Below are 20,288 nucleotides of genomic sequence, written 5' to 3'. Positions count from 1 at the left end.
GGTATCTGTTGTTGTTTTCAAGATTGCTTTGGCTATTCTGAATATATTCCATTTCCTTGTTAAGGTTAGGTTTAGCTTTTCAATTACAATTAAAAAACAAAAACCTGTTGGGAATTTGAGAGAATTTGCATTGAACCTATAGATCAGTTTGGGGAGAAATGTCCTCTTACAATATTAATTCTCCCACTCTATAAACGTTGGTCATCTTTCCATTTATTTATATCTTTTAAAATTTCCTTCAGGGAAATTTTGTAGATTTTCAGTGTACAAGGCTTGCACTTCTTTTGTTTTCTTTATCCTAATTTTAAAATTCGTTCTGATGTTATTATGAATGGAGTAGTCTTCTTAATTTCATTTCCAGATTGCTAATTGCTAGTATTTAGAAATGCAATGAATTTTTGTATATTTATCTTATAATGGATTATTTTCAAGTGACTATGAGCTCTGACTTAAACTGGGATGACATTTGCGAAACAACTACACGAAGTGGCAATGTTGATTTCAAGAGATTCTGATGCTATATCCAGAATAAGGAAGATAAATCTCTTATCTGATGTTGCTTATCTGTCTAGACTTATAAAGCATGTTCCAATCTAGAAGGGACACTGCTAAGTTCAACAGTGACAAATGGAGTGTGTCTACTAAAGCTTGAGGGGGAAGGTTCAAGAAGAAATTCAGTATATAATGTTGATTGGTTTCATTTCTGTTTCAACCAGTTACCTAATGCGTAACCATGAGTATTTAATCCCTTCAAGGCTCATTTTCCTCCTCTAAAAAAGAGAGATAAATGTGGCCTATCTTATATAATTTGTTAACGGTTCCAGTGAGATAGTCTAGCTTAACACCTAGTTTAACATGAACACATAGCAGGTCCTCAATAATTACCACTTTCCATTCTTTTACATAAAGCTATGCCTTTCACTTAAAACCTCAATAAATATTTTTGAATTGTATGTTTTAATTAATCTCTCAAAAGAGAAAAACTATGTGAAATAGGTCTTGGCACGGTCTTATTCAGTGCCCCTCTTCAGGATAGTACCCGATGTTGTGAAAACAGCTATAAGAAGGAGACTATTTCAATCAAAAATAAAAGTGAACTTTTGATGAAAAGTATAAGAACTAAGATTTAGCCACTGAAAACATAGTATATTATGTGATTGGATAATGAAAAACTGGGATTGTGCACCAAGGTGGCACAATCAGTTGGGCATCCGACTCTTGGTTTCCACTTGGGTCATGATCTCAGGGTCGAGGGATCCAGCCCCGCTGCTCAGCGTGGAGTCTGCTTAGGACTCTCTCTCCCTCTCCCTCTCCTCCCATCCTCCGGCTAGTGCGTGTTCTCTCTCTCTCTCTCTCTCTCTCTCTCTCTCTCAAACAAATATTTAAAAAAATAATGAAAAACAACTATTCTGGATGTATTTTGGAAATGAAGCAGTAGTATGGAAGAAAGGAATATCATGTGAGCATCTCTTTCAATTCCAGGATTCTGTGATCATCAGCAACCTCCCTGAGAGCTGATGGGCATACGTGCAGTCTCTTAGTAAATAAATGGCAAAAGAGATGCATTTTGATTCCTATTGGTACACCCAATACTAAACAATATAGTAGAGAAAGCCTTGAAATTACATAAAACCTAGATTTGAATGCCAACTTTGCTATTTCCTAACATGTCACTCCTGGCAAGTGATTTTATAATTCAGATCCCGTATCTATAAAATGTAGATCAAGGATTTTCAGACTTTTGCATACCTATGAATCACCAGGTCAACTGGTAAAAGTCCTTCACTCCTATAGATTATTAATCAGTAGATCTGGGGCACAGCCCAGGAATGTGTATTGTTTTAATAAACCCACCTAGATTTTCTTTTGTCAGTATTTTCTGACAAACATTTTAAGAACATTGGATGTTGATTCCTTACAGGCTTGTCATAATAATTATATATGATATTAAATTAACTACACAGTGTTCAGTTATATCACAATGTCCTTATTAGTTCATTCTAAAAAAGCTGCTCTGTAATTCTAATACCCAAGGTCTCCATATCTTCTATGGTCAAGGTCCCAAACTTGGAATTAGAGACTTTACATTGTCTTAGATACCTTTGTGGGTTCATTCCATTTCCTGCCCTAAATAAGCCAGAAAGGGTCATCTTGGAAAATGCTCTCTGGATTCTTTGCCCTCCCCCTTTTTTCTTTAGTAGACTTAGATAACTTTAGGTAGATTGCCACTGGCTTAACAGCAAACTGGACTGTTTGGTGTGTTCTTAAATTATTTTGAAAAGACCTTCCTTAAATGATAGTATCAGAGACACATGGAGAAAGCAAAGGATATACCTGCTCCATCATCCCATTTGCCAGAAGTTTGCAAATGTGTCTCATATTGTTTAATAGCATATCAAGAATTAAAGACATTGAGCATTCAATTTTAATTTTCACTTAGGGATTAAGACTTAATGCGGATCTAAATGTGTTTCACAATATTCCCGACTCCTGTAGGTAGCAAACATTTTTCTTAATGTGCTGAGAAAATGAAAAGCACAATGGCTTCTTTTTAGCACTGAGAGCACCAGCTCCATTTCTTCCTATTATACCTGCTGGCAAGTCCCTGACCAAAGGGAGTCTATTTAACAGCAAGTATTGTCTAGGGAAAGGAAAAGGGGAAAATGTGCAGAAAAAAAAAAAAATCATAGAGCTGCGAGTAGGAAAAGATGCCAGCTTTTTAATGCTAAAACAATTTTGGCAGAGATTTAAGGAATCCTAGTTTCCTGTTATAGCCAGTATTCATTGTGTAGTATTTGATGGACTTGATGAGTTGTTGGCGGGTGCTGGACTGGCAAAATTTTCTGGGCGAGTCATGCCCTGCTGTAATTGGGCTTGGAGGCCACACCATATCATCATTCTGGGCTACATTTTATCAGACATCTGAAGAGGCTGGCTTTGCACAAGGCATTGTTATTGTGCTATGGTGGTTCCTTCAAGAAGGAACAGACGTGCCTGCAGAGAATGCAGAATGGTAGATTGTTTCATAAGATCTTCAGAACAGTTTTCTGGATTGCACAGCAGATACAAATCTCCAGGTTGCCCTATTAGAGCATCAATTTAAAGTTGCAGGAATGTGAACCTAAGTGGCACTTCTCATCAGAAGTTGTATAGAAACCATAACAATGGTTAATTTAGTCACGTGGTAAATAAAAATAACCCAAAAAACACGCTGATATAAATTATAAGGACATTGGCCAAACAGTGCTGTGCATACAAAGCTTGATTTGGTTAACGATTCTTTGACTCCTCCTGTCTTCCCTGAAAACACAGAATGGTTTTCTCCTCTTGGCGCCCATAGGGCTTGGTTCATACATATATTTCATCCTGTATTACAGTCAAGCTTGCAAGTTGATTATTTGTACCGAGTACTCATTAGATAATAAACAATTTGAGGACAGAATCTATAAAAATATTGGCATTTCCTTCAGGACCAAGCAAAATGTTCATTTAGCAGATGCTTATTAAAATTTCTCCAAAACATACAACATTGTGAAATGAGACAAGGCTGTGGTTTTCAAAAGTTTAACTATTTCACACGGAGTACTAAACACACTGCTAAAATACCGTTCTGTAATAAACATGACAAATGTATTTAGTACAGAAAGGTGGCAGCCCAGAAAAACTTAGCCAAAATGTATTCATGTTTTTAAGTAACCGAGACTTAATTCCATTTTTTCTTCTCTAGAATATTTTAAAAATCCTTCTTCTTTTTAGCTTCCAACCTGTTCCGTAATTTATTTCAATATGGAGAATCAACTGGACTTCTGTACCCACCAGAGTTATTTTTTCTTGGTAGAATTTCAGGTTGCCCAGTTATATATTTGCATTAATCATTTTGAGTTCTTTTAGTGTTTTAGAGAAAGATCATAAGAGATATAACTAATCTCTCTTGTGAAGGAGCACCAAATGTTTAATACCAATAACAAAATTATAGTGATCAGCAGGATTAGAGATATAAGCTCAGACTTGAACGAATTTCTGATAAATCACTCCATCTGCTTTAATTCTTAAAGTATTATTCATTATTCCTCAGAGAAGGAATAGGGTGTAATTTAAAGTAAACAAGAATGCTAAGGAAGCCATTTCCCTTTTATAGTCTTTCCAATGACTGGTAATTAAGTCCTAGAGCTCATGGGATTTTTGTTAAATGAACGTTTGCTAAGTCGATCCCTGGGGTACCAAATGGTGAGCCAAGGTTCAAGGAGGATCACGAGGCAAGGGAAAGTGAAATAAAGAACTTCATTAGTCACAAATTTTGAAGGAAATACAATGCATAGGTCAGTGGAGCACATGGGGGGAGGTCAACGCCGGAGACAGGCAGAGAGGGAGCAGCAGGACCTGAGACACATTTTTTTTAAGGTTGGTGGGTAGAGTGCTTTGGGGTCCTTGTCTAGGCCTGACTGATCAATTTAAAGCAAAAAGAGCAGGAATGTTGGTAAGATCCAAGAATAGGGAGGAAGGAGAGTCTTAGCTAAGAAACAGAAAGGAGAAGTGGGGGTGGGGTGGTAGAGACAAGAGAGGCTGTTTATCCCCGGGGCACTGGGAAAGTCATACCAGGAATTTACTCCTTCGGGGCACCTGGGGGGCTCAGTGGTTGAGCACCTGCCTTCTGTCCAAGGCGTGACCCAAGGGTCCAGGGATCGAGTCCCACATCGGGCTCCCCACAGGGAGCCTGCTTCTCCCTCTGCCTGTGTCTCTGCCTCTCTCTGTGTGTCTCTCATGAATACATAAATAATTTTTTAAAAAAAAATAAAAAAGGGAATTTACATTTTCTTTTTTTTTTCTTTAAAATATTTTATTTATGTATTCATGAGAGAGAGAGAGAAAGAGGCAGAGACACAGGCAGAGGGAGAAGCAGGCTCCATGCAGGGAGCCCAAAGTGGGACTCAATCCCGGGTCTCCAGGATCACTCCCTGGCCGGAAGGCAGGCGCTCAACCACTGAGCCACCTGGGGTCCCCAGGAATTTACATTTTCTTGTGACTCTACCGAGTGTTGTCTAGGACATGCACTCCTAGAGAGGCTAGTGTCATTTCCAAGCCCCAGCAGACCTCTTAGCCACACAAAAAGGATGCTGATGCAGCAATACGTATGGATATTTAGCTAAACTCTTAGACATGTCCTTTTAAAAAGGTCATTCTAAATATGACTTTATTATCATAATTTCTGAATAGGATATTTGCTTCGGAGCCAAAGATGTGCCTGTATCATACTGAAAATCTCTTGAGACAGCTAAATCCCTAAGTTAAATTAGACTGATCTGATGATTTTGCATTGAGGAGGGGAAAAACAAAACAAAACAAAAAGTAAAGACATCTAAGTTTAAGGCTATTTAGGATTAATGAGCGGTAGGTTAATAAGATTTTTTTTTTCTTGCCCTGTTAAATCATAAACAGAAAAGGATGAGACAGGATGAGACAGAAAGAACCACAGGCTCGGGGCGAGGGGTGTCAGCAACAAATCCTTTGGCAATATCAACATTCCCTAATGACCAGGGTCAATGTGTTGATTCCAGGGATGTGAAATTAAAATGACCGAGTGTCAGCGTTTCCATTCTCATAGGATCCAAATATTTGTTGACAAGAGAGAGACATTTTGATTGAAGGAAGTGGAAGCTGAGGATAGCAAAGGAAGGACAGAAATTAGACTTACCTGAGTACCTACTCGAGATACGCCATTAGGAACCATTATATAGTTTTAATTTAATCTAACTCGTCCAAGAACCCCCTCAGGTAGGTAATACTTTGCCTACTTTACAGATAAGTCATCAGAACCTCAGGAAGATGAAGTAACGTTTCCAAGTCCATACAGCCCGTAAAGGCTAAAGGAACTCCAACCTGCGGGGGCCTAACTCCTCACTCCATTCACCTAGCAGGTCACCTGTTTTATCTCATTTCACGTTGACGTCACTGTTGAATGTCACCATTGTCATCCACATTTATAAATGAGGAAAAAGCGAGGTTAAGTTGCAATTTTCCAAACCTCATTCCACTGGAAAGTGCTAGCCTGTGATGAAATGTTCAACAGTTCAAAGGTGTAGAAAATGGGCGTTGAATAAGGGGTCAGATAACAAAATTTCAGTGGATTTTCCATGAATCAATCAATCTCTCTGTGTCTCTTATCTCTCTCTCTCTCCCTCTGCTCCTCAAGAGGAAAATTTCCTTTGACTTTTGGAAATGTTTTTAGTATTAAAATGTTCTTTCTTTTCTGAAACACTGTTGAAACTTAGGGGTGTGTTTGTTTGTGGCTTTATTTGTTCTAATTTTGAAATTTGAAGCTGACAATCCTGATGTTTATTTTTGGTGTTTAACTTTATTCTTTTATAAAATACCAACATCCAGGAAACTCAGTGTTCATTAACTTACCCCCATTATCACAGATGTGGGAGATGGAGTTGGGACTCAAATTCATTTACGCATGGCTCCAAAGCCTGGTATCTCCACATTAAAACGAAGGTCCTTAGGGCACCTGAGTGGCTTAGTCACTTGGGCCTCTAACTCGATTTCAGCTCAGGTCATGATCTCAGGGTTGTGCGATCAAGCCCCGTGTCAGGCTCTCTGCTCAGTGTGGAGCCGGCTTAGGATTCTGTCTCTCCCTCTGCCCCTTCCACTTTCACTCACTCTATTTAAAAAAAAGGGGGGGCGTAGGGGTCCTGATAATTATTAGGACGTCTCAGCATCACAGTTTTCCCACCATGTTGTGATTGTGTGTTGTTTTCCATGTACCAAGATAAATAATTAGCTGGGCTTGTCTCAACTACATAGTTTTGTAGTTACTTTGCCTGCTTTCTGGCCATAATATGACATTTTGTCAGATAGCTAGCTGTTCGTTGCTCAAAAGCACAGGAACAAACTGGTTATTCTGGTGGTGGTGGTGTGTATGGGCGAGATAAGTGTAATCACTTTAAGAAAAATGTATTCATGGCTTATCTCATTTCATAATTTGCAGACCCAGCTGTGCTCTTCCCTAGGTCTCCTGTACAACTGAGTAGGAGAGCTGCATAGCGACACAGCTGGATTCATGCGTGTTTTCCTCATCAGTTTTTGTATTTTACAACTGGAATTTTTGGATATATGTATTTACTAATCAGGTTAAATTTTACCTGAGATGGAATGTTTTGAAGGCCTGTGCTAGCCAGATTGCACAATTTTGTGAAATTTTCAAGATTACTACTTAAACATTTTTGTGTGTGTGTCTTAAGACAGAAAATAGTTAACTTGCATAATCAATTATTCACCAAAGCTAGTTGCATCTGTATCCATTCTTCCACAAGCAAAATTACATTTTTTTAAAATATTTTATTTATTTATTCATGAGAATACACAGAGAGGAGAGAGAGAAGCAGAGACACAGGCAGAGGGAGAAGCAGGCTCCATGCAGGGAGCCTGATGTGGGACTCGATCCTGGGTCTCCAGGATCACACCCTGGGCTGAAGGCGGCGCTAAACCGCTGAGCCACCGGGGCTCCCCGCAAAATTACATTTTTTAAATCATATGTGCATGAGAGAAAATGACATCTGAACTTTTCCGTTTGTTCAAGAAAACCTGAGACTCAAATTGATAAGGGAGAGCTAAAGTGTCCAGGCACTGTTTCAACTTAAAATCACATTTTTTAAATGAACATATATATTTTTTTTCTATAGGGAAACTATACGGATAAACAGTTCTTCTATAGGTGGTTGTAGCTCATTGAAAAGCATCAGAACAGCCATGTCCCCCAAGGAAGAAGAAAAAGGAGAAAGAAAAGAAAGAGAACAAAGAGTGGGGAGGGGAAAGTGGGCGAAGAAGACGGAGGGCAGGAGGGAGGACAGGAGTGGGGAAAGAGGTGGAACAACAGGGCCGTATCATTTTCCTTCAACAGATGAACAGTTTCAGAGATGGAAAGGCAGGCAGACAGACAGACAGATGTGTTCTGTGTTATTTTGAAATCATCAAAAATAGGACAGCACAACAAAATTGTCTGTTTTCTTCTCCCCAACTTAGTTGCTGTGCTTCCACATTTGTCAGGGTCAAGTTTGATGCATTTATTTCTGTATGTTTTACACGCACTTCTTATGCATCACTGTGATTTTAACTGTATAATTCACAAATGAATCATTTGTGATTTTACCTGTATAATTTTGTATTACATGTCTTTAGTATAGGTGTTTTTCATATTAATAAGAATCCTACAAATGTCTTCATGACTACAACAATATTTAATCTGATTTTATTGTTATTTAATGAGCTTACCTGTATTCAACCATTATTTTGTTTTCTCTTTTACTGTTCTACAAATCCCAAATTCAAATTTCTGTGCGAAAAGGTTTCCTTTCTTTCTTTTTTCTTTAAATGTGGATTATTTTCTTCAGAGAGAGACTATCCCAAGTGAAATGCTGAATCATGAACATATTTAAGACTGCTGTACCTATCTTATTAACTTATTTTCCAAAATACCCATATTGATTTATTTCTACACCAGCATGGTAAAAGAGAGAAATAGAGCAAGAAAGAGAGAAGCCTATTTTATCAGGCTGGAGCCAACAACAGGAAATGTATAATTTTTCCTCGTTTCCTCATTTGACAGAAAAAAAAAATAGCTTACTATTGTAATGATTATTTATAAATTATTGGTGTAATTGGGCCGTATCATTTTCCTTCAATGACATGAGAATGGCATTGTATTAATGCCTCTGAAAAAGTTCGTGTAGAACTACTTTTCCTTCCGAGCTGTGTGAGCCACATATATTATTTATATAAACAATTATTTGATGAAGACATAGTATCAGGGAGTCTACTATGATATAACAATAGGTATGACTTACGGAGTACCTCATACGTATCAGGTGCTCTGTTCCGGGTGGTTGACAAACTCACTGTTAGGTTCATAATTGCTACTACAATATATTGAGATCTTACAGTAAGAGGCACTGAGCTAAGTGATTTAAATCATTCTCCTAGGTAATCCTTACAAACATTTATAAAATAATATAGTTCTACCCTTTACAAAAACGGAAATTTAGATTAAGAAAACATGAATAACTTATCAAAGACCACAAAGCTAGTAAGCAGTAGGTTTAAAGACTTGAACACTGGTTAAGACAGACTTCTTAGCCTACAAATTTAACCACTACCTTATTCTGTTTAGTCATAAAATCTCTCGCATAAAGTAGCACTTTTCACTTCTTCCTAAATTGACAGTTTCAGATTGTCCCAGAAAGAATTAGAAGAATGAAAGTTGATCATCATTTTAGGTAGTATTGGGGAATGAGTCCAAAAAAAATAAAAAAAAGAAAAACCAGTGTGACAAAAAGTTCTGTATATGTGTGTGCACTTAACAACAGTAATAAAAACAAAATGTATGAGCCTGAGTAGGTGACAGCAGAGACTCATTCGCTTAAGACCCAGTCATTTGTCTTCTGAGACTTTGCTGTAGTTCATCAAGGTGAGTCCGAAGGCCATGCTCCTATATCACTTCTCACCTGTTTAAGAAAACAGTCTCCAACTCCCTTATCCCATCCGTCTCCCCAGCCCCAGTACTTTATAGGCAATGGGAAATCACACATCTGTGTATGGGGTGATGTTTTTCTGATGTGTTTTGATTTGATTGATTTTGGGGGGCAATGAGTTAGCCTGATGGAATAGACATTAGGAAGATATTTCTGGAGACTGAGTGGCAGATAGATTGGAGGAAGCAAGGTTGGAGAGAGTTGAATAGTTTAGTTCAATAATCAAGGGAAGAAATAAGGGAATAAACCCCATGATCTCTGAAAGACAGAAAAGGATTACAGTCTAACATATTGAATAATTTTAATAAAAAAATGGTTTACAGACTCACCCATGGAAAGACTGTCAGCTACTCTCATCTGCAAGTTTTGCTATTGCAAGCCAAGATAACATAATCCTCAGGCAATGATCGCTCTTGAGTCTATCTGTAACAATTAAATTGTATTAAGTATTGTTGTCCTTGTTGTTGCTTTTCTTAGATTCTGACCAATGCCTATAAAGGGAAGAGTCTCAAGATTTACTGTCTCTTGAGTTGAATTGTGATGAAAAGTTAAACATGTCTTGATCATATGTAGTGTATACGTTTCCAGCACAGACTGAATGGAAATCATTTGAATAAGGAATTTTTTTTTTTTGGTTATTGTTCTTTCAGTTGCATAATTTAACTTAGCAATCGACTCATGAAATAAGTTCTGAAACTCCCAACTCCAGATATTTGAGTATTTAAACACAATTTCTGAAAAATGTAGCCGAGTTTCAGCTTCTTGTCAGCCTGACGAGAGAAGGAAAAGGAAGCTGCCCTGACAAGTCCTGATGATCTCCAGAATAGTGCAAGGGAGAGACAAGGGCTTATAAAAATGGCATGGATTCCAAAAGTTACACTATAAGGAATAAGGTTCTGCTGAGGGATGGCGGGTCTTTTTGTTTGGTTTCTTTGTTTAAGATTTATTTATTTTCTTATTATTTATTTGAGAGAGAGAGTGCATGCACGTGCGTGAGTAGGTGCAGGGAGGAGCAGAGGAAGAGAATCTTCAAGCAAACTCCCTGCTGAGTGCAGAGCCCAACAGTGAGGCTCAGTCTCATGACCCAGGAGATCACACCCTGAACAAGGGACTGCATTTTTAGGCAGGTGTTGTACAGACTGATCACTTTCAAGCCCTACTAATGAATCTCTTTAGATTCCCACATAGGGAAAGCATTAACTTGTAAACTTCCTCAGACAAGTAGGCATATTTTTGCAGGATATTTATACTCTACCTGTCTCTTCATAATTGCAAAGTTAAGTATATATATATCACTATGTGGCCTAGAAGGTATCCCATGAACTGTTCCTATTCTAGTTAGTGCTCAGTAGTAACCGTCTCGGCTGACCTCAGCACTATGACCTTTGATGTGTTCTCCAACTTCATGAATACTGTAACTTCTTCCTCCTCCTGACTCTGCTGCAGACAACTCTACCCATTACACAGGGATGAATTTCTTTGTCACTTCCTTCATGAAGAAATCCCCAGTCACCCTAAGTAACCAAGAGTCATATTTTCTTCTTTTCTGGATAATACATCTCATTGATTCATCAGGCCCCCATAGGTACCTACTATCTACTAAGTTGTCTTTGTTGAATGTTTCAAAAGTACCCGAGGAAGTATTTTGTTGTTAAAAATTGTGTCGTTAGCTGAAACTGTAAAATCTAACATGACAATAAGACGTTATAAGGTTAAATAATCCTGTGAGGAAAAAGGTACGTGGAATCTTGGAATGAACCCAAATGTACAGCAACAATACTTTTATGGCCTTGAAAACATTGTATGACTGTTGATCTCCTCATGTGTAAATATGAGGGGTTGAGATGAAGGGGATAAGAGATTAGATAATAGAACGTCAAGGGAGGAGGGCTATTAAACAGAATTTTAAGACCATGAAAAAGCCAGCACTATTAATAGCAACAAAGACACTGGGAGAAAGAATTGGGAAAAAAGATTATGTGTTATTGTTACATTTAAAAAGGCACCTGTATATTGTGTTCACACAATTATCTTTTGAATTATCACCCCAAAAAGGTTTTTATTTACAGTTTAAGCACCATTTACCTTCACAAAGTATGGAACCAAAACATCAACTATGGTTAAATTATCAAAACAAAGGTAAAGCAACACAAAAGTAAGATCCTTTAGGCTCACACGATATGACATATAAGTCTCCTGCCCTTAATATCTGTATTAGCTTTCAGTTATAAACTATCATGGAGTGAAAGGCTTTAAGAAACACTATTTATCTCTTATTTTCCACCAGTCAGGAGTCTGGCAAGTCTTAACTAGGTCCTGCTCATGGTTTTACAAGAGTAAAATTAAGGAGTTGGCCAGTTATATTCTCATGACCATGTTTAATTGGATAAATCTTTAAATCCATCAATATCATTCTGCATAACCTTGAAACTTCTATTTTCTCATCTTTTTTAAAAAAAAATATTAGTGAGAGGGAGAGAGTGTGTGTGTGCGTGCGCACGTGCACGTGCACGCACGCCCACATGGGAGGGGTTGGGAGAGGAGAAGCAGAGATCTTTCAAGCAGGCTCCCACCGCAGGGCTCTGTCTCATGACTCATGAAATCATGACCCAAGTTGAAACCAAGAGTCAGACACTTAATTGAGTCACTTCGGCATCCCTCTCATCTATTTTCCTCCCAACAAAAGAACATTATGTTAAATAATAATTTTATTATTATTTTTTTATCTATAGTGTCAAATCAAAAGTATTAGTCCTTAGTGGTTTTGCAACCCTTCAAATCAGCACTTAGGTTTCCATTTCCTTTTCTCCCCCCCTTTCCTTCTTCCTCATCTATGCATGGGAATTCCATGACTGTTGGTTCTGCCCCAGACTTCATATGTATAATGTCAGTGTCAGCTCATCCTAATTTTTGGCTTGTAATCATTAACAATGCTAATACTAACATGAAAAATTGTAGAAGGAGAAAGGAGAGAGTGTTTATTATCTGTTAGTATTTATACTGCACATGTTTGTTTTCTCATTTTGTCCTCAAAATAATTCTGTGAAGTAGCTCCATTTTACAGCCAGTGAACTGTTAAGTGTTACGGTTTCTATGTACTGTACCTCTGAGGCTCAGAGATAAATAACTCATCAAATTATTTTATCAAGATCACCAATGAATAAACATCAGAGCCAAAACTCAAACTAAAGTCTATTTTACTCCAAAGCATTTTAAACGTTAGGGAAAATTACGTTTATACTACAATATTAGAAATGTGTCCTTTCTCTGTTTTTGTCTTTTATCTTCCTTAACTACAGTTGTCTGGAATTTTTGACAGCCTGGGTGATGTTGGCGATAAATGCGAGAGGACTCTGTTAAAGAAATTTCCCTTTTATGTTCTCACCGAATGAATGCCCAATTTATCAATGGCTACAAAGTTGATAAGATGGTTATTAAGGCATGATACCTGCAAGTTATAATTATGTTGCTCTTATATCTATTGCTTCTCTGAGAAACAGTAAGAATTTTATGAACTTCCATCTCATGAAATTTCTACAATGCCCGTGAGGCACAGAAAAAAAATAAATTTAAAGGTAGTGTTCATTATAAGATCAAGGTATCAAAAAAAGGTTTGAGCTATCTTTCAGCCACATAATATTTTCTTTAATGTTGAAGTTTAATAAGTTTTCATTGTTTAGATGATCAAAGGCTTAGTCAGCTGTGCTTGCATTAATGAAAGAAAAAACTCCACTGCAAATCCAATAGTATCTTCCTCATGAGAATGACCTCAAGTGGAACACCACACAAGACAGGTTTTTGAGGTCAAATAGATTTGAAAAAAAATTTGTTATATGTCCTTCTAGGTGATTTATAATGCGTTTGTGCATTATGAAGAAATGGATTTCAAATTTTAGTGTGCACTGGAATTGTTGGAGTGCTGATTAAAAATGCAAGCCCCATGGTCATAGGACTGAATTATCACTCAGGAGTATAGTGTTTTAACAATAACCTTATATAATTATATGAACAGGTCATCCAAGACCAGAACTTTAAGAGATTATATGTTAAAGGCTTGAGAAGAACGACTTTAAATACAAGTGTTTCATATTCAAATAAACTTTTCTCCCAAATGTGTATGACCTAGAAACTCCATTATCCTAAAATATATTTTGGAAAAGCTTAGACTTTGCAGAATACTTTCTGCATTGATCATGGTTTTTTAGCTTGGTTTTATACAACTATTTATTTTTTCAAAGGCTGAATGCAAGAATGAGAAAAAACACAAGCCAGGTGTATTACCATAACAAAAATATAATAATAATAATAATAATAATAATAATAATAATAATATAGGAAAAATTTAGATCCCAGGTCTCATTCAAACCCATACAACATAAAAACAAACACATTTCTTAACTTACACGATTCCACTGTGCGTCTGCCTAAAATTCTTTGGAATGAGGAGTCAAGGTTTTGACTACTGATTTCCATCATTATAGTTGTTACCTTACTTTGCTCCTATAATGTAAGCTTATACAGAAGAAGGGGCTATGTGTAACCATTTTGGAGTCTCAATCAACTAGACCTATGTTTGATCGTATGAAAAAAAATCAGGCATTTATTAAAATTCTGAAGGACTAAAATATTTTCATAGCCAATGTTTGTTTTATTCATTATTACTTATTCAGATATTTCATAGTGACCACTTGTGTGCTGGCATCATGCTGGGATGTAGAGCTGATAAATGTAACCTCTGTCTTCAAGGAACTTGCAATATATTGGGGAGCTAGACATGCTTATACATATAAACACATTGTGAAGTGATACAACTTCTATATGCGCTGTACCCTTAGAGCAGGCAAGCATGACTGAGTCTCTCTACTGGTGGAAATGACATTCTAGGGAGGGAATAAGTAGCTGGTTGTAAGATGTCACAGTGGAGAGAGACTTTTATGAAGGTGAGGTGGCATACAGATAGACATGGAGTGGTAAAGGATCACGGTGTGTATTCAGTTAAGAGCAGTATAGTGCAAAAAACAGGGAGCATATGAAAATAACTTTGCTCTAAAACCTGAACTGGAGTAGGTTAAGTCTCCTGTACAGCCTCTTAAGCTGTCATCTATTTGTAGAATTTGTAGGACGTTAGAGTTTGAAGGACACGTAGGTCTCCTCCCCGTTGTCAGGTCCCAAGGAAACAAACTGACTTGTTCAAGTTCAGAGCTATCCAGTGGCCATGCGCTCTTAAACTTCTAGGCTCTGTTGTACACATGGAAAGGACACACCCCCTGCAAAAAAAAAAAAAAAAAAAAGAAGCATATTCTTACAAGGAAGAGTTATTGTAGTTACTTTGAAAATGTGTTTAAAATAAAGAGGCAGAAAAAGAGAGAGGAAGGAAGAATAAGAGACAGTATGGAAAGGAGGAAGAGAAGAGAAGCAGAGAAGGGAAGGGGGAGGGAAGGAGAGAAGGAGAGAGCATGGGTGAAGGGGAAGGAAGGGAAGGTCAATATTTTAACCTTGGTTAAAATAAAAATGAAGCCACCCCCATAAAATAAAATATAAAATAAAATAAAATAAAATAAAATAAAATAAAATAATAAAAAATAAATAAGAATAAAAATGAAGCTCAATTGGAATACACTGCCAGCAATTCTTCAAAACTGGTGAGGCTAATAAATATGATGAGAATTCCTGGTTAGTAAAATATAAGATTTTATTTTTCAAAATATAATACTTTGTTCAAGGTCCTGAGGAGCTTTTGCTAGACAGATTGATGATTATGTTGTTTAACTCGCTTCAAGCTGGCAATACTGATGTTCCTGTAGGCATACAGACCACGGACATATTCAAGTCTTAGAGTCCAGATTCATCACAGATAACAGTAGTTTTATAATTCTTTATTTCAGTTCAACTGCTTTTACAAAGGAAGAACTTTCCATTTGAGTGGAATTTTGTCATAGTAGCTGATGGCCATCAGTACCCCTAAGATCCCCACACCACCTGCCAGTGCTTGGTCTCTCCTTGGGCTCGGGCCACGGTTGTGATGAGGCAGTTTTGTCCCTACGTTGCCCTTTCGGCTTGCATCAGAGTGAAAGAAGTTTCCCAGTAGGAAGAATTGAAGGGAATTTTTCTATGCCCTCTTTCATAGAATTTAACTACATTCATCTATTTTCATTTGCAGCTTTTACAAGAGGGCAGGACCTGCTTAATGAAGCCGAAAGACAATCAATCAAGCAGTGTCACTATAGAGCCAGCGACTACCCCAAAGGTATTTTATTTGTTTGTTTGTTTTGATTTTGTCAGAAAGAACTTGAATCCTTTGGGTCCAATGATTTTTCTCTAGCTGAAGCAGGAATGTTGTATTGAGTAATAGGAGATACGTCCTCCACCTAGTGCTTCTGGACCTTTCCATGACCACTTGTGCCTGCCACTAAGTTTCTGGTTTAATCATCTGAGGTAGTCAGAAGAACAAGGGTGGGGGATGTATACCCCCCCCACACACACACACACAACCAAGAAACAAAACAAAAATATACGGGCAACAAAAAACATGCATCTATTCCTTAGAGAACAAAAAAGATAAACGATTTGGGGAAGCAGAGGAGGTAGAAAGAAATACATATCCGCAACAGAAACAAATGACAAGCACATTTCAAGAACTTAATTCCGAACTTCTTTCTGAACTGTTCTATATTGGACCAAAAATATTATATCATAGCAATTCTTAGGGTTCATCTCACTTACCACATTTCCTAACTTTTGGGTTAGGTTAATCAGAGTTGAATGGTTTAGCCAAAGTCTTCTCGAAATAATTTTTAAAGTATTGTGCTGTTAGTAAACAGTATTTTATGTACTTCCATGAAATAGAAGTATTAACATATTTACACTTATTTTATTTTGGCCTAGCATGCATTTACTGTAAGATATTTGTTGAGCTTTAAAAGTTTATATTCCTGTTCTGTTAGGATTTTAATTTTTACCTTAAACATATATTTATTTTAACTATCCTCATTGTCTTTTCTGTATTGCTTCACAGAAATTGCAAATGCCTCCTTGTACTGAATGTGAGGTGAAGAAAACTCCAGAAAAACAATTGACCAGCTTTGATGGGAGGGCGACTAGAGAAGAAAAAATACTGTAAATATCAAGAAACTGTGTTAAAAACATTCATTTACGATTGTCTTCATACTCTTTTTCAGCCACAGGCTTGATGGAAATACTAAGTTTTTAAAGCATGCAACTTTTTCACAATTTTCTGTACTTTATATAAAGTAGTCTACAAATTTTCCAAAAGATTCCAGGCCAATTATGATCCTTAAGCAATAACCTAATTAAAATGGATATCCACCGTCATAAATAGTCATTGTCATCAGTAAATTGCCCAGTATAAATTGGTCAGTTTTAACTCAAATGCACTGAATGGCGTTTAATTCTTCTAGTTCATTGGGTATCTAGTACTTATATGATCTAGTTCTGAAATCAACTGGAGGATGATAAAATGTTGTGGATCCTTGGCATTCTTAGGATCCAAATTGCAGCCATATCACCAAGATTTTGGTCCTCATTGGCCAATGGGAGTCACTTTAAGTTTGGAATCTGTGTCAACCCGAATATGCTGTTTACTTGAGGGTGTTTATTGCTGTTCTTCCTAATATTTTGAACCATGTCTAAACAATGTCAAGGCAATTCTGTGAGATTTTTAGCCAGTTAACAGAATTCACTAAACATGTTTGACATGATATAGACAAAATATCTGGATGAATGACTAAATTTCTGACATAATTGACAAGATTTTTTTTGGCATTCTATAGACACATCTGTATAGTTGTCTGCTGGAATTACTCCACGTTAGGAATTGAGTTCCTTAAAATGCTTGGCAAGATTTTTTTTGCGTGAAATTGGATAGTGGAATGTGGGATGACAAGGGGGTTGCAAAACACAAATGTGCAAGCAGATAATACCCATTTTAAAATAGGGATTTAATGAATGCAAAACTAGCCATGTAGAACCAATAAAACCCAGATTTGTATATTTTGAAAACAAGTCAACAGCCATGATCATCTTTGAAATTGGGTCTCTACATACCACTAATCAAATACATGCACTCCTGAATAATCTGAATGTAGCTCACAGGCAACAGGAATTGATATCTGAATAGTTATCTGATTGATAGAACTGGTATAGCATCAAACTTGAAGACTCAAATTAATGGGTTAAATGAACCAGTCAGGTTGTCTGCACTCTTCTCCTGGCTAGATCCGTTTTTGCAAATGCACAAAGCATATAAAATGATTGATTTTACAGAATGGCTCTGCCAAGCTACAATTCATATATTTGGAGCACAGTATCCTGGCGGGTCGTCTTAGAATATATTATTAATTTAAGAAAGGAAGGTAGGGAGGGAGGGAGGGAGGGAGGGAGGAAAGAAAAAAAAAAGAGGGAGGAAGGAAGGAAGGAAGGAAGGAAGGAAGGAAGGAAGGAAGGAAGGAAATCTGTAATCAATAGGTGAACTTAAATTCTGATATATAATGGCATGCCTGTGATCACAATGACATATTCCAAGAAATTTAGTGATTTGGAGAAATGGCAAACTATCATAAATAGTGTAAGTATTATTGTGATATAATCATGTAGCAGTTATATTTGTGGAGTAATTCATGTCATTTATCAGTATTTTTTTTTTTTAGATTGCAAGCAACCCAAGAAAAAAAAGAGAATTTATTTTCTAGATGATCCTTTGAGTTTTCAAATGAAGTGCCCAGGATAGAACAAAAAACTGAAGGTCCAAATTTCCTCCCAATTCCTCAGCTCTAATACTCATTTAATTCTATTAGATGGAATATTGCTAGCTTCCAAGTTTGATGGCTTATCATTTCCCCACTGTACTCAGAAAGCCAACCACCTCCAATGATTATGAAAGGAGAGCGGCTAATTTACTTTCAATTTAGGTTCACTTTCCCACACACACCGTGTGCTCCAACTTCCCTCCTAGACTCTACGGACCCTATGGAACGTTAATCACGATTTTCACCTTATATGTTTTGAGGCAACTTCGGAACGAATGAAAAGAGAATTGAGCTGATATTTTCTGAAATTTTTATAAGATGTTGAAAGATGTGATCAAATTTGGACAGTTTCATTTGTAAATTATTCTTCCTATGCCCTAAATCTCTAGTATGTGACAATAATCAACGTGTTTCTCTTAATTACTGGCATGATCATGTGGGCTTTACATGAGTGTAATGTATAAATTTTCATTTAACAGTAGATAGCATTATGCATCCTGCAGTTTACTGTGCTATAATCATTGCATTATTTGTTTCAAAAAAAAAAGAATTGTAGCAGAGGTGTTTTATAGATATTTTTAAGAAATGTTACGGAAGCTCCTTTTAATAGTCAAGCACAGAATTTCTTTTTTCTTAGTGTGTTATGTGACTTTAGTGAATGCGTTTTTTTCTCGATCCTTTAATTGCTTTAAAATAGAATCCAAAAGGTTTAAAATGTTTTACTTACATGTGCAGATTTGTCCATAAAAGAGATGCTGTCTCTCATTATTTCTTTTAATTAACAGCTCCATAAATTGATGTTGTTTTTGAGAAGTTAACATTCATAGCCTAACTACCCTCACATGGAAGAAAATATTAACCTAAATCTTAAATTGAGGTAGTATAATTCTACTACGTGCCTGTAATGGTAAGCAGTAAAAGATTACTTAAGATTTGAAGAATATAAATTGACTCCTACTGAGAAACAAACATACTTTGCAATGGAATAAACTTGTTTTAATATAAGTACTAATGAAACTAACAAAAATATATTTCTCTAGTTATTTAAGAATACTAATCGATGCTATATATCCATTCTAAGTTAGGAATTTGTTTTGGACTTTTTTTCCTTTTATATGCATTAACTATGTAAATTGGATGTGGGCCTAAAACTCACAAGACCCAACTGAATGCTGACTGTCTGTTCAATCCCAACGTGCTCAGAAGAAAAGGGACTGATTCAGTAATTCACCTGGTTGTGGTTTTCTGTGTGATCTTAAATCTCTGAATACTGAATATACTAGATGGCTAACTGTTTTTTTTTTAATTCTTCAAGCAGATATTTAGCATTCTAATGCTTTTTCAGGCACAGTTCTGTTTCATAAAACATACTGGATTACAAGTCTAAGGCAGTTACGTGAGAAGCAGATATTTACCGTTTTAGATTACAATGTGGATAGTTGGATTAAAACACTATTTGTGAACTTTGCTCTAATGGAATCTTATTTTTATAGCTCAGGTACTGTAAGCAGCACTAATTACAGCAGAGGCTGAAATTATTACTGATGCCAATAGAGTAAGGTGAGCCGGCCCAACCTAGGGAGTTCTGAAAACATAGCCTTGTTTACATAGGGGTCATTTTCTTAGTCATGTGTACAAGTCTTAATTTTCCCCAAACCATTTGTTGGATCATGTTACATAATATTAATGGTCAATGATGAAGAATAAAATTTACTGAAAGATGGCCTATTTTTCCTCAATAAAGATTTGTTACCAAGACTACAATGTATATCCTCCTACATAAACTAATTGAAAAAAAAAAAACAAATATTGACATGAAAAATAGTACTTGCTTCTGTGTGTCAAGAGCTAAGGACATTTTGGAAATGTCACTCTGGGTGTATCTTCAATCTCTCTTTGGCCTGTCCCAGAAATCTTTCATTTTATTTATTTATTTTTTCATTTTGTTTTTGTAGACTTCCATGGTGTCATAGATTTTTGAATTTTTGTTTGCAAA

The 20,288-nt window shown here is 36.6% G+C and overlaps 1 protein-coding gene across 2 annotated transcripts in view; it reads left to right on the top strand.

Moving 5' to 3' along the window:
* The window catches only part of LUZP2 (leucine zipper protein 2), a 467,396-nt gene extending 447,353 nt beyond the window's left edge, over window positions 1-20,043 (top strand). Inside the window, exons 11-13 of one of the 2 annotated variants that reach the window (XM_055317492.1) lie at window positions 15,688-15,774; window positions 16,543-16,643; window positions 18,194-20,043. In XM_055317492.1, the coding sequence (XP_055173467.1) occupies window positions 15,688-15,774; window positions 16,543-16,643; window positions 18,194-18,239 (234 nt within the window). In that variant the 3' untranslated portion in view covers window positions 18,240-20,043. Of the gene's footprint in view, window positions 1-15,687; window positions 15,775-16,542; window positions 17,899-18,193 lie in introns of those variants that run through there. The other variant, XM_055317493.1, reaches the window with a different exon arrangement.
* The last annotated feature ends 245 nt before the right edge of the window (window positions 20,044-20,288 follow it).

The sequence above is a fragment of the Nyctereutes procyonoides genome, unplaced genomic scaffold, assembly GCF_905146905.1.
Source record: "Nyctereutes procyonoides isolate TBG_1078 unplaced genomic scaffold, NYPRO_anot_genome, whole genome shotgun sequence".
NCBI lineage: Eukaryota > Metazoa > Chordata > Mammalia > Carnivora > Canidae > Nyctereutes > Nyctereutes procyonoides.
Note: the sequence above shows the minus strand (reverse complement) of the source record. Positions and strands in the feature narration are given on the sequence as shown.